This window comes from Anguilla rostrata, chromosome 19 (genome assembly GCF_018555375.3).
Source record: "Anguilla rostrata isolate EN2019 chromosome 19, ASM1855537v3, whole genome shotgun sequence".
Classification (NCBI taxonomy): Eukaryota; Metazoa; Chordata; class Actinopteri; order Anguilliformes; family Anguillidae; genus Anguilla; species Anguilla rostrata.
In genome coordinates, this window is record NC_057951.1 from 9,453,054 (window position 1) to 9,467,691 (window position 14,638).

The following is a 14,638-nucleotide window of genomic DNA, read 5'->3' on the forward strand; positions in this document are numbered from 1 at the left end:
TCTAAGTAAACAATTAGGGTCGTTAATTTATCGTCATTTCTCCTCTGGAGAGGGACTCTGAAAAACCAAATCACATGTGGCTTTAATTCTCAACTTTCCACCTGGTGAATCCTGGGGCATATCGTGAATGGCAACTAATTAACCTTGGCCAAAAAAATAACACTTACATTTGTATTGTAGAATAAGGAGCAAAAAGCGAAGCATGGTGTGAATTTCCCGCTTTTACGCACGAATACATGGCACGCGTTTTAGAGTTCAACACCTCATTGGGGCTCCATCAATTGAGTTTGTTCATAACCGACAACATGAATGTTTTTATGAACGAAACGAAAAATGGGCAATATACTGTAAATGCCTGTTCCCGTCATGTAGGGATAAACATGCACGTTGCGCACTGCTTCCGGGAGTACAGGATTTTGCCGATTCGAGCTAGTTTGTGGTAATATACGCACGGTTACATAGGCTACTATAATGTCTCTCACTCACGATAAATCGCACAAGATACACTTATATGGATGCCAAAGGCGTTGCAAAAGGACTGCATGTGTGTATGTTGCTGTAAGTAAAGATCCCACTGATAATTCCAGACCACATACGCAGAGATAGTTCGTCAGTAAGTCGGAAATATGTGCACTCTAAAATTATTATCTGTAGCTTAAGTTTCAAATTATAATCAAATGATTTTTAAAAATTAAAACTAAAATTGAATCACTTTTTTAATCACTAGCACAACCACAGATATCTTTGCGCGTGCTGGGGGGAAACTTTGGTCCGTACCCAATAGCCTATACTGTCGGGCTGCTTCCCTCGTCTCCGCTGAACACACCAGCTCACCTGCAATCTCCTCCAAAGTACTTTCGAATCTGTCAATAAACAGTTGGGCACAAGCTGACGTCTACACACTTCAGAACAACCGATACAGCACAAAAGAGTTCAACCTCTTCTGTGTGTGTATGCGTGCATGTGTTTTTGTGTGCATCTAAAATCAGCGATACAAGAATCATAAATATCATTTTTATAGCTCTTAAGTAACGATGAATGCACTCAAAAGAAGTGTTGACATGAAAGTTACCCTATACTTTACTCAAGGGAACAGTTGCAGTTCCCCAAGATTTATCGCTCCAAGTTTGCATAGAACAGCCAGAGTCTTCTTAATTTAATCCAAAGTATAGTCTGAAAACGCAATTGTTGGATTTGTTAATGGGAGCTATAATCAAATAAACCAAGATCAATCAAATCTATTAAATAATTCAGTTTGGGAATAATTCAAATGAATCCCAGTGGTTTAAATAATTAACCCCAGTTAGGTTTTAATGAATCGCACATGATTCGTAATTTTCCTTCTGGCTCTGAATCACAAACCGTTCCTGCCCTCCCCCCACCGTAACCCAGAGCCCTCTACCTGTTAGTCCCCCGTCCCACGCAGGAAATAGTTTCTGCAAAAAGGATCACAAGGAGGCACTTCATAATCTCATTCACTGACACTGAGTTGGGTGGCTTAGTCACTGCTGTACATCAGACAGAGGCCCATAACTGATTAATCCAGCACAAATCAGAGCCACCGCGCTCTGTGCTCGGAATTCCAGGAGACGCTCGCTCTCCGAAACGCCGTTGAGACTAGCGACTGCTCCCATTACGGACATTAATTAACCAGAGCCGCAGAGACAGGGCTCCGTTCTGCAGTCCATTAGCGCAAGATAATTACGCAGCAGACGCGATCTTTAAACCAGCCTTTCTCTTCCGAAGCTTGACGGCATGGCCCCGATGCTCGTCAAACGCCATGTGGTGTTTAGCAGCATAGCTGTAGTGTCAGTTTTAAATAAGAGGTAAACGGTTCTTACCACAGAGTTAAGGGCTCCGAAGCGTCATATAACCGTAGCCACTTTGAATGTCTGTATGAGCTACTTCATTTACAACAGTGTAGCTGATCTGTACAAAACTGTCAAAGGTTGCTATACTGAGATGTACAGTCAATACTAGAGCAACATAAATTCCAATGACATGCTAATACAAGCTACTATTTGAACCAACAGACGTACTGTCACTTAGTTGCTCTGCAAAGATTTGCAGTTTTCAGTGCTCCCTTGCAATAAAATTTTGTGCGAGGAACAACTCATAACATTGCAGGGCTGTGAAAATCGATCGTCAGGGGTCACTGTCTTCTGTCAACATGGAGAAAAGTGGGCCAATGCTGGACGGACTCTGAAAGGAGCGGGAAGGGCACTGAAGTTCCCCGCCCTGACCTCGCGAATCTCGCCACAAAGACGAGAGATACCTGTACTGCGGCTGGGTGAGTATATGCAGTCAGCAAACTGATCTTACACTGCTCTCATGCATTTCTACTGCTATCCTGCTTTACGTATGTTTGAATGTAGACCGAGTTATCTTCACATTTGTGTTATGAGGGGGAGTGATGTAACTGTAAAGACTACCTTCTTTTCATAAAAAATCACATAACATAATTGAAAGATATAACACACACACAGAATATGATTTCTAATTAGCAGTCATAGTGTTTAAAAATATTTTTCTTTTTTGTCTGAAAGTTTAGGGGCTGAGCTGACAGCTGAAGAGGTCAGAACAGATGGAGCTGAAAACCAGCAAGCCTGCCCTCTCCACCGCCTCCAATGTCTCCAACTCCTCAGCAGGCAATGACACAGCCACCCTGCTGCCTGAGGCCCCCTACCAGGCAGTGGAGGTGGTGTTCATAGTCCTGGTGGCAGGGTCTCTCAGCCTGGTCACGATTATTGGGAACATCCTGGTCATGCTTTCAATAATACTCAACAGGAATCTGCAGACCATAAACAACTACTTCCTCTTCAGCCTGGCATGTGCAGACCTGATCATTGGGGTAAGCTCCATGAACCTGTACACAGTCTACATTGTGATTGGCTACTGGCCCCTGGGACCCGTGGTGTGTGACCTATGGCTGGCCCAGGACTATGTGGTCTGCACTGCCTCTGTCATGAACCTCCTCATCATCAGCTTCGACCGTTACTTCAGTGTCACCAAACCGCTCAGCTACCCGATGAAAAGGACCACCAAGATGGCGGGCATGATGATCGCGGTGGCCTGGGTCCTTTCCTTCGTCCTGTGGGCACCGGCCATCCTGTTCTGGCAATTCATTGTGGGTGTGCGGACTGTGCCGGAGACAGAATGCTACATCCAGTTCCTCTCCAACCCAATCATCATCTTTAGTACCGCCATCGCTGCCTTCTACCTGCCTGTCACCACCATGGCGATACTGTACTGGCAGGTCTCCAGGGCCAGCAAAAGCCGGGTTAAGACGGGCAAGTACGAGCCCTCAGGGCCAAAACAGGAGAACCCATCCAGCACCGAGGTTGGAGACCACATTTCCACCCCCAACGATCACGACGATGACGTGGAAACCCAGGGCACAGACAGGAGCCGGAATGGCGGCGCCCCTCACACAGTAGGCGGGGTCGGGGGCGGGCAGGAGGAGGTGGGAGGGGCTCAGAGCTCTGACTCACGCATGAGTGACAGGGGGCCGGGGCAGCCTGGGAGAAACGGCATTGCTATGGCCAACCGAAACCTCATGGTGCACACCATCGTCATGGTGACAAAGCAGCAGCTCAAGAAGAGCGCGGCGCAGTCGCGTGAAAAAAAGGTGACGCGCACCATCATGGCCATCCTGGTCGCCTTCGTGGTCACGTGTACACCCTATAACGTCATGGTGCTCTTGAACACCTTCTGCTCCACCTGCATTCCCAACGCTGTGTGGACCCTTGGCTACTGGCTCTGCTACATCAACAGCACCGTCAACCCTGCCTGCTACGCCCTCTGCAACGCCACCTTCAAAAAAACCTTCAAACAACTCCTGCTCTCCCAGTACAAGGACAATCGCTTGGGTAGATAAACAGACGTGTGTGTATGTTTATTTCTAATGTAATTTCACCCATTATCATCACTTCTCAATGTTTACCAGTGTCCTGTAATCACACACCAATCCCCCGTTACCACCACTCTCCTATAACTACAGCTGCAATAGATTTGTCTTTATTGTCTTCCTCCTAATTTTCTTACCAATTACAATTACATCATTGTAAATGCCTCTGTCCAGCAGTTATTAATCCATACACTGGCCCAGATCTATCTTCTGAAACTTTACATAAATTGGCTATCGGTTCTGTAAAGTTACAGATGGTGATCTTTAATTACACAGAATATAGCTTTACTATGTTTGTCAACCCACTTGACCACGCTTTGCATTTGTAATCCATATGTGGTTAATTAAAATAAACAGACAATTCTGAAGTGAACTGATATTTTTCCGTATATGTGGAATGGGAAATCCAAGGGTCAAGTTAAGTCCAAGGGTCAAGGTAAGTCCAAAAAAAGCAGGAAAACTTGGGTAACTCTACTTTGGTATATGACCAGTTTGTTTTTTTACTTGTAACTTGCCATTGTTTTGATGGAGAATCATTTGGGACCAAGTAAGGTTTTTAAGGAAATGTGTAGTTTTATGTAAATGATAGAAAGTAGCTATTTGCTTTGTGTATGTGAGTAGAAACTAGGCATTTTTTTCTTTGTATTTCAACAAATAATTTTGCTGAAATACAAATAAGGACAATTTAACAAACTGGTCAACAGGTTAAAAACAGCCTTGACGACTGGCATGCTTTTATCTTGTCTATACAGTCACCTGTTGCAGCAAACGACTCAGGCTAGAGGGCTATAGTTTAAAGTCTTGCATCTATTTCGATCTTGCGTTTTGAATGTGATTTCTACAAAATAAGTCACATTTTATATCTAGATGGTTTTGATAAGGATTTGATAAGGATGTAAAGCTTACGATAACGCATTTCATTTTAAACATACAATGATTAAAAATTCTTGAGCACAGGAGTTGCATACCTTCGAAGTCTGAAACTTCGTTGAAGAGTTTCAGAGGTAATTAACAATTAATGACCGGTGTTGTGCGCAAGCTCAGCTGCTTGGCCTGGAACTTGCGTTATGGCTCCCTCTCCTGGATGCTTTGGCAAACCGCAATATCAATTGCCGAGGCTAAGTAAAGGATTTAGGACCAATGATGATTGCGACACCAGACTGCGAGAAGCCCTGAGGGAGTTCACTCGAAACACGAGTGGGGGGGGGGGGGGGACTTAATTTACTGTGCACAAAAACTGCAATCAAAAAATTTGCCCTCAATTCAACTGCCGTGGTGCTCTGGCTTAAACATTCTGTGTGCAACAAATAGCAATTCTTCTCTACACTGTATTTCTCACGGATATCACTGACTGCTGAAATGGACTAACGTCCCAAACATTAAAATCACAGCGTGTGTCCCCAGTGCCTCTGAAAGCCTGGGAGGCCTTCGGGACCGGGAGGGGGTGCTGGACGCACCCACAGGTGAGCGAGGCTAATTGCTAATTAGCCCAGCTGCCGCTGGCTGCTTTCATCAGGCTTTCGTCAGCTTCCACAGGAGGAGGGGAGCGCCTAGCGGACACGCCCGCTGCAGCGCCGCATGAGCTAGCAACTCCAACCACCCCCCCCCCCCCCCAAACGCACGCGGACAATTCCCCAGGTGGACCATGACCTGCCATGACTTTCCAGGCCCCCCCCCAGGTCTTCAGATAATGGAAGGATGGATGGATTCCATTAAAAGCAGGAACGAGTCTTCATGATATGACCATCACCAACCAGAGGATCTGTCTCATTACCATGAGCTCCCCCCCCCCCATCTGCTTCTCAAACATGCAGACCACCCTGATCTAAGCTGGTGTGAACCACTCCACAGCACTGTCAACCTAGAGAAGATCATGATTGGGCAGCGGGGTGGGGGGTGGGGTCACAAGTCAAGGTGTATTCCCTGCGCATGACCGAGCCAAGCAGTCTCTGCCTCAGAGGATTCAGACTATTTCCTCTCCTCTTTTCATCAGGCGTTATTGAAACATACACCCCGAGTCTGCATTCTTTCTAGCATATTCTATCAATTCTATTAGCCTCTTCCTGGCCTGAATAATTCACACATGCACAATGCTCCCCCTGCTCTGTCCCAAAGCCAGCGAGGACCTCAGAACCATGGACAGCGGCCGCCTCACCTGCAGCTCTCACCCATCTGCTAAATGTGCCATCCTTAAACTGCCGAGCTCATGTTTCATATGAAAGGTGTGACCTTTTCCATAAAAGGTGGTATTCTGTCTGTCAGACTCATTCCTGGATGCCTGGACCCCTGATATGGTTTGCATAGAGACAAAATCATGTTGGAACGTGTAAAAGTTAGATTGGTACTAAAATGTTTACACTGCAGTGTGTGTGTGTGGGTGTTAATGTGGCTGCTTGTTAATTCAGGATAAATATTCACATGCAAGCACACACACATACACACATCAAGCCACCAGCACAAACCTATAGCCTCCTACAAACATAAGCTAACTGTTCAGAATAAAAAATTAATTTTAAACCTTATCAGTCTACTGATGAACTTGTGATAGGAGGGAAGCGAGCCCAGAGTGCTTCAAATGGCTAAACTGGATGTACATACATGCACCAAACAGGCATTCAAATACTGTCAAATACAAGGAACCTATATACGTCACCTTTGAAAGGTCCTTTCTCTCTCTTCCTCTCTTTCTCTCTCTCCATATGACACAGCTACCCTGACACTTCTATTTAAAGAAAGTCTCTCTCAGCAGCACAGCAAACTCAAGTTTCAGCTTTTCTCATCTGATAAGATTAATAAGATATAAGATGGATTAACCAAAGATTAGTCAACTCATCACAAAGGAAACAATTGTCCCTTTCACCCAATCTCTGTAGCACATCCTTCAGAGTCGAGCCTCTCTGCTCTGTCCAAAGGAAGTGAATAACACTCACAGGATTTCAAGTAGGAGTGTGAAATCTTATCCCTGGACTTTCTGTAAATGATCTTGTCATTTGCAGCTTCATATTTCTCCATGTTTCATCCTGATCTGAATCTTTGTGGAATCTCCTGTTTTCATATTATAGCTCCATGCGATTGCTTATGATATATTACGTTAAACTACACAATCAAACAATGCAGGAAACTGACACTGAGAAAACACATTCAGATTTCAAAACAGGCAGCGCTTGCAAATAAAATGTTGAGTTATTCAGAACCTTCCAAACGTGTGTGCGCACAAACACACACACACACACACACACACACACTCTCTGGAAAAGGGCGAAGGTATGAGAGAAAGTCCATAATCATTATTTAAACACTGTGAACAAAATCATTGCCGTAAAAATAATCTGACCCCCCACCAACCTCTAAAACATTATTAAAAATTAGACATGTCACCCGGACAAGCTTGAATGGAACACTCGAGTTGTAACCTACCCTGCTCCAGCATTACACGCCAGCTTCATTAGGGGCTTTATTAAATGGTTATAAAATGAGCTCTTTTGGTTTCTTCAAAGGAATGTCTGTCTGTCTATCCCATTGCTAAGAGACAAAGAGTTGAGGGATGAGTCACAAGGAGATGACATCAATTGTAAAGCGCTTTGGATAAAAGCGCTATATAAATGCAGTCCATTTACCATTTACCAGATGATGAAAACAGTGGCGCCTTTGTCTGAAGGGTGCTAAGTGAGAGAGAGAGTGGGTGAGTGTGTATGTGTGTGTTTGCATGAGTGCGTGTGTGTGTGTGTGCGTGAGCGTGAGTGTATGTGTGTGCTTCAGCTTAAAGCACCTCACCAGAAAGCAACCATTCGCCTTCCTGTAAACACAAGCCTGCTGGCCAGAGTTGTCACGGAAAGCCTCAATACAGCACACCATTTCAACAGCACACAGCACCTCATGACATTTTGACTCATGTTGCTCAGGTGACAGGGAACTTTGAGGACATGTCACTCATTAAATCTAATCAAATCGTATTTACATAGCACACCACATGAAAAAATTGTCACAATAAGCTTCAGAGTGTACCCTGGCCTAAAGCCTGACAAAGCAGGTCAAGGGTGTGGGTTCACTGGGACAAGGCGTGGTCAGGTCAATTATCAGTCCACCACATCAGTTCTGGACAGGTCGTGTGGGTCTTAATAATAATAATAATAATAATAATTTGCGATCACAACAAATGAGATAGAGTTGCAAAGATGGCTACACAGCCTTATAGGACGATACACTGGAGAGCAAAATAAGTAAGACTGAAATAGTGTAAGGAGTCTAAATGAATCACAGAGCAATAGTGTAATGCTGAAGCAATAAAACGCAACATCTCTCATTGTCAGTAAGGACAACAACATCGACAACAGAACAGCACCAGCTGCAGTCAGCTTATGAACAGTGCAGCGTCCGTTTTTGGGCACTTACGAAATCGTGTGCAAGCCACAACACCTGATTCAACAAATGAACCAATCAACGAAGCCCTTCATTAGTTGAATAAGACCTTCCACAAGCTAACTACCTGGACATGTATTCATCACCATACTAGGCCATACAGCAAGTAAACACTGGAAAGCCAGAAAGCTACCAATTTAGGTAGGTTCAAGTGATCAGAAAAATCTATCATAGGAAAAAACTGTTATGGTTTTTTATAATGAATGAAGAAGTGCAGTTAAACTAGAGGGAAGTTAGAAGTGTGGAGGTTATGAACTGTCTGTAGAGATGGGTCTCCAGGCCCATGCCTGAAGGCCGACAGTGACTTTACAGTTTAGATTCATGATGCCACCTCACCACTCAGTACTGGAGTCTTTAGAAGGTACCCTAACCTACACTGTGCAACAACACTGTGTTTATCAACCAAACAACAGGGCCGGACCTTGTGTTCAGTGTGGCTTTTGCACCTGACGCAATATTTTCATGAGGTTGGAAATATTTATTAAAAATCCCAGAGAGATTATGATGTGTTCTGGTGTTGTGCTCTCAGTTGGACTGCCCCCTTTCTCTCTCTGCCCCCCTCTCTTAACCTGCCTCCCAGTCTCCGTGTCCCACACATGCTCCCTCACTCCCTTCTGAATTTCCTCCGCTTCGCACTCTCTCTCTCTAGGCAGTAAGGATGCACAGACTCGTCCCTCAGCGGTGCTTGACTCCATAAGCATGCCATCAGACCGGCCGCGGGCTGACAGGGACCGACCAACAGCTGCGTACTCCAATCGAACTGAAGGCACACGTGGAGGAGGGTAAAGGAACCGCGAGAACAGGTAATTTAAAAAAATAAAAGTACAATGTAGTTCTCTTAAATGCGCAACGTTTTCTGAGTGTTGGCAATAAGATATCTATAAAGGCATATGACATTATTATGGAGAGAGCGCATCCCTCCAGTGCCTTCCGATATAGGCTACGAATGACGGATTCTCCCCCACACAGACACAATATGAGAGCAAATTTGCGGTAATCGAAATATAAACCGTTTAAATGTAATACGTCTAATTAATTTGCGATATTTCACACTACTGTCGTCTTAGTGTCGTGCAGTGAAAGTGGTGTTTCTAATGTAGTATGTGTTGGCTAGTATTTCCACCGGTTCTGACTCAACATCATTATTACCCCCGTCTTATACAGTTGATGCGCACGCGAATAACAGTTTTCCTCTGAAAGCGACTCTCTGTTGTACAGATGTATTTAAATATATTAAACTTACTGTCTCTGGCTTTAGATGCATATTGGTTTCAAACAAAGTACATACATAAATATGAAGCAAAAAGATTGACACTTAGCAAACGTTCATATCCAGGGCATTAAGAAAATTGCGCACGACGCTAAGAATGTATTTTAAGATGTATCGCAAAGATGACTTCATATAGGCTACTGTTTAAATGTATAGGCCCAGAGAAATAACATACATCGTGGGTTTACGCACCAGTCGATAGCAAAATCGTAAAGGGGTGTTCATGGACTCCATGTGGACACACAATTTCACATGGTATATAACACGTTGATAAATTAATATGTCCACCTTCTGTTAATTTACCACAATCTAAGTAAACATTTAGGGTCGTTAATTCATAGCCATTGCACAAGGATGTACGTTCTTGTGCTGCTCTTGGTATGAAACTCTGGAGAGGGACTTCTGGATGAAAACACAAGTCACATGTGGCTTTAATTCTCCACTGTTCACCTGGGGCATATCGTGAATAGCAACTAATTAACCTTGACCAAAAAACTAACACTTACATTTTTATTGTAGAATTACAAATAAGGCGCAGAAAGCGAAGCGTGGCGGGAGTTTGCCCCCTTTTACGCACGCGCACATGGCACGCGTTTTAGAGTTTAACACCTCATTGGGACTGCATCAATTGATTTTGTTCACAATAACCATTTCAGCGACAACATTTATGTTTTTTCCAAAGCAACCAAACGAAAAATACGCAATAAAAATGCCTGTTCCCGTCATAGACAAACACTCACGTTACGCACTGCTTCGGCGAGTACAGGATTTTACCTATTTGAGCTAGTTTGTGGTAATATACGCACGGTAACATAGGCTACTATAATTTCGCTCACTAGAAACATGCAGCTAGCGCGATAAATAGCACAGGATATAGTTATGCGGATGCCACAGGTGTTGCAAAAGGACCGCATGTGTGTGTGTTTCTGTAAATACAGATCCCGCTGATTCCAGGCTCACGCGCAGAATGAGCGCAACAGACTGATTTGAAAACCATTAGGCGCAGGGGATAGTTCGCCAGTAAGTCTGAAAGATCTGCTCTCTGGAATCATTTTGCATCTGTCAATAAATGGTTGGATGCCTCGTGGTCTTATACCTCCCCTGGCAAAATGTTTTGCTCTTCAGATGCATGTGTAGTAGTGTAGTATTGGCGACGACGCTTTCCACGTTGCGCATGCTGCTTTCAAAATAACCAATTAAGTAAATGAATAGTAGGCCTACTTAAACCCTATTATTTTCTTATTAGGCTAATAATGGTCAATTTGCCATGCATTTGCCATACATTTTCATCCACATTTTCTATTAACGTTTCTAAATGGTGAGTCAAATGCGTATTCCTGGGGTTTGACGGTGGAACAAAACTGTCCACTTTTCGTTAGCGAGTTGTTCATGGGTTTTGTCATATGAATCATGTCATGCTTCAGCGCGAAGAGTTCGTTGTTAGTGCGAACGTTTAGTCAAAGTGGCAAGGGGGTAATGTGATACAGCGGAGTGCTGTTTTACAATAAGAGATATCGGGCAGGTGATCACTTCAAGCAAGACCATTCAGAATCGAATACAGATTTTTGTCACCCATAAGGAAGAGAAAAAAAAAGGGACACAGAGAGAATAGTTAAAAGTAAAAACAGAAAGCAAATGGAAGTTCTATATTATAATTTTTGTATTCATACAACATTGCATATTTACTTTATTAATAATACAAATGTCAAATTTTAAAAATGACTAAAAGGTAGCTTTTTGTTGTCTGCGCACTCAAAATGTATAAGAGCTGATGGCCACAGTCAAGGGTAAAAACAACACCATCTTCTAACTGACTTTCAGTATACCTACTGAAGAGTTAGTTTATGCAGGTTTTTTTCCTTCAAAATTATAAATCAGTGTTCTAGAACTCCACTGCTTTCAATTAGCAGCTAGCGATTGTTACATCAGTGTAAGAATGTTCAGTTAAGCACATTCTAATCACATGTCTGTGACCTCACACCATAAAGGGTTAAAACCCTTCCATGACAAAGCTTGCTCTCCTAATGGCCAAGGTCTGGAGAACAGATCCTGGAGTGTCCTGCCTCCATAGTGGGCGGAGGCGGGGGCGGGGGGCGAGATACCACAATTTGTCACGAAGGCCTAGAGCCAAGCTGTAAATTACACATTCGGTTATTAAGGCCTAGAGCCAAGCTGTAAACTATTACATATTTTCCCCTGACACCTTGCACCATTGAAACTCTTTACCTAAATTGGTTAAGAAAACTCAGACCTCGTGCTCCTTAATAAAAAAAAAAACGTTTCTTACAGTACGCACACGATACATTTTTTCATAAGCCGACAGCAGGGGAGAGTTATGAATGATGAGTTTTCGAGAGAGGGGAAACTGAGGAAGAATGAGAAATGAGGAGGATAAATGTGAGTGCGGATGCTTGTGATTTTTGTGCCGTTAAAACACGTCTCAGAAAAGACTACTCCACGTGGAGTGGATGAGGATTCAGTCACGGCACCCTTGTTTTGCACCCCTGGTAGGAAGCTCAGCATAAAAACACATTAAGGTTGAAGCAGCAAATAGGAACTAACCAGAAGAGAGGTTGCTGCGATTTAGAACACAGACAGAACCGCATTGCAAAAGGTTCTGAGTTTGCTACAACAAAGACAAGCTTTGTCATGCACATCCACCTTCATTTCTTTCTATCACGCCATCTTGTTAGCTCTCCGTCTCCCTCACTCATACGCTCTCCATCCTTCCACTGCACTCTTTCTGTCACCCTCCAAAGAGATTGGTTGATCGGGAGTTTAATCAGAGAAGAGTGACTGGTTTATATCAAGTTCAGAGGAGAGTGATTGGCTTACGGAAAGTGTAGTCAGAAGAGTGATTGGCTCATGGGGAGTGTCATCAGAAGGGTGATTGGTTTATCGAGAGTGTAGTCAGAAGAGTGATTGACTTATGGGCAGTGCAGCAAAAGGAAGAGAGTGATATAGTTATCACGGCATTTAGATTTTATGTTCTTGAATAGTCCATTATCTCTGCTACACACCCTTCACTCACTGAAAATTATTTTACCAACTACGCCAAGAGCATAATTTGCATATAATATACACACATATTCTTGCAATATATAGAAAACAGCAGCCTTCTTTCAACTCAGAAAGACAAATAATTGCTGTTACCTCTTCTCTGTGTGTGTACGCGTGCATGTGTTTGTGTGCACCAAAAATCAGCGATACAAGAATCATAAATAAGGAACAGTGAATGCACTCAACAGAAGTGTTGACATGAAAGTTACCCTATACCTTACTCAAGGGAACAGCTGCACTTCCCCAAAGATTTATGGCTCCAAGTTTGCATAGAACAGCCAGAGTCTTCTTAATTTAATATAAAGTATAGTCTGAAAACTCAATTTTTGGCTTTGTTAATGGGATCTATAATCAAATAAATCAAGATTAATCAAATCAATAAAACAATTATGCTTGGAAATAATTCAAATTAATCCCAGTGGTTTAAATGGATCCCACATGATTCATAATTTTTCTTCTGGCCCTGAATCTCCTTTCTTCAACTCAAGTGATAATTACAGCTATTTATATTAAAACTGTGATATGCTGTTGGTGCCAGTAGTATCTTGTGTGGTATCGAAGGTAAACTATTCAACATCTTTTAGAAGTTTTAAAAAAGCCTATGCTCAGCAGAAAGCAACATCCTCCTATGAGTAAAGTACATAATGGCATTCTTAAGTTTTCTGAGACAGTGGATATCACCATTGGGGAAATGTTTTTAGTCCAATATATTCAAAATACAGCATTTTCAAAATCCTGGACTGCGTCACGTACTTTTTCCCCACACATTCCGTTTAGAAATAACCCAATCCACCCCACATCGGATACTTATACCAAACGGGCCGCGTGTCCACGGCTCTCCTAATATAACGACAGTCATGTCTCAGGCTGGTCAGAAACAACCCCTTCTGCTTGTGTTGTTTCTAGCTGAATCTAATCAGACATGATTGAACTGTCGTTAGCTATAAGTTTAATTATAATGATGGATATGGATCAGTTCATCCTACGTTATGCATGTGGCTCATTTGAGGCATTATTCTTCGCAGAGAGATACAGGCAAAAGTTTTTGAATAAACAGTTTCTGTTTTCACGATCCTCTAAAGCTAATTAGTATTACAGACAGGTATTCAGCTCTAACAAAGAAAATGTAAGATATTCAATGAGAGAACAAGAAAATGAAAAACGTGAGTAACTGAAACAAGATTAATTTGAGACACATTAGCTAAATATGTTACATAACTAAATGTAAAATAAAAATAAGAAAAATAAAATAACATCTGACAAAAAGCCCCCACAGTATTTCAGCATTTCTCATGAAAAGGGTATATTCAATCTAATTAATATGACATAAAGCCATTCAGTTAGAGCCAAGAAAAGAATGAGAGGGAAAAAGAGAGGCCATAAACAAGACTGAGAAAAAGAAAGATGGAAAAAGAAGCAGATGAGGATGAGCGAGAGAGAGAGCGAGGAGAGAGAGAGAGAGAGAGAGACAGACCCCACTTTCTCATTATTACCTTGCCATTTGGGAAGCCACAGGCACACTAAGGTAATTTCCTTCTCTCGCTGTTCTGGACCTCTCATGGTTTTTGATGTCCCCAGGTGTTTCATTTCCTTAAAGCACAAAACAGAATTTACAATTACCAGCCAAATAAGAGAATAAGAGGACAGTCTCCACCCCAAGAAACGCCAACAAACGTCTGTCACTGCGGACATGTAGAGTTCTTGTTGGCTTTTCGCTCGTTATTATAATTATTTTCATTATTATTATCCTAAGACAAGTCATTACCAAACTCCACTGGGACTGCTTTTGCCACTGACAGATTTTCTTATTTGCATTTGGATGTTTGCGATATACAAGTAGATGTATAAAATAAAGGCAATGTAGCGTTCCAGCTCACAAAATGTCTGTGTTAAGTGCTGTTGTTAATGCAAATAAGAACACTAATGCAATATAATAGTCATAACTCATAAGATAAGACAACACCAGAATACCAGACAAAGCT

General features: G+C 42.6%; 2 protein-coding genes across 6 annotated transcripts in view; one reads left to right on the top strand and one right to left on the bottom strand.

Annotated features, from left to right (window-relative positions):
* Positions 1–14,638, bottom strand: part of LOC135245998 (protein FAM180A-like) — a 47,152-nt gene that overhangs the window by 21,799 nt on the left and 10,715 nt on the right. For all 5 annotated transcript variants that reach the window (XM_064319478.1, XM_064319477.1, XM_064319480.1 and 2 more), the window contains exon 2: positions 14,150–14,246. The gene's annotated coding sequence lies outside the window, so the exon portion shown is untranslated. The remainder of the gene's footprint in view (positions 1–14,149; positions 14,247–14,638) is intronic.
* On the top strand, positions 2,239–4,280 carry LOC135245684 (muscarinic acetylcholine receptor M2-like). Its single transcript, XM_064318911.1, has one exon. The coding sequence runs from the start codon at positions 2,585–2,587 to the stop codon at positions 3,875–3,877; it is 1,293 nt and encodes a 430-aa protein (XP_064174981.1). The 5' UTR covers positions 2,239–2,584; the 3' UTR covers positions 3,878–4,280.

Bases quoted from the DNA above. Each gene is read 5' to 3' on its own strand.
- LOC135245684 (XM_064318911.1), top strand. From the start codon at position 2,585: ATGGAGCTGAAAACCAGCAAGCCTGCCCTCTCCACCGCCTCCAATGTC.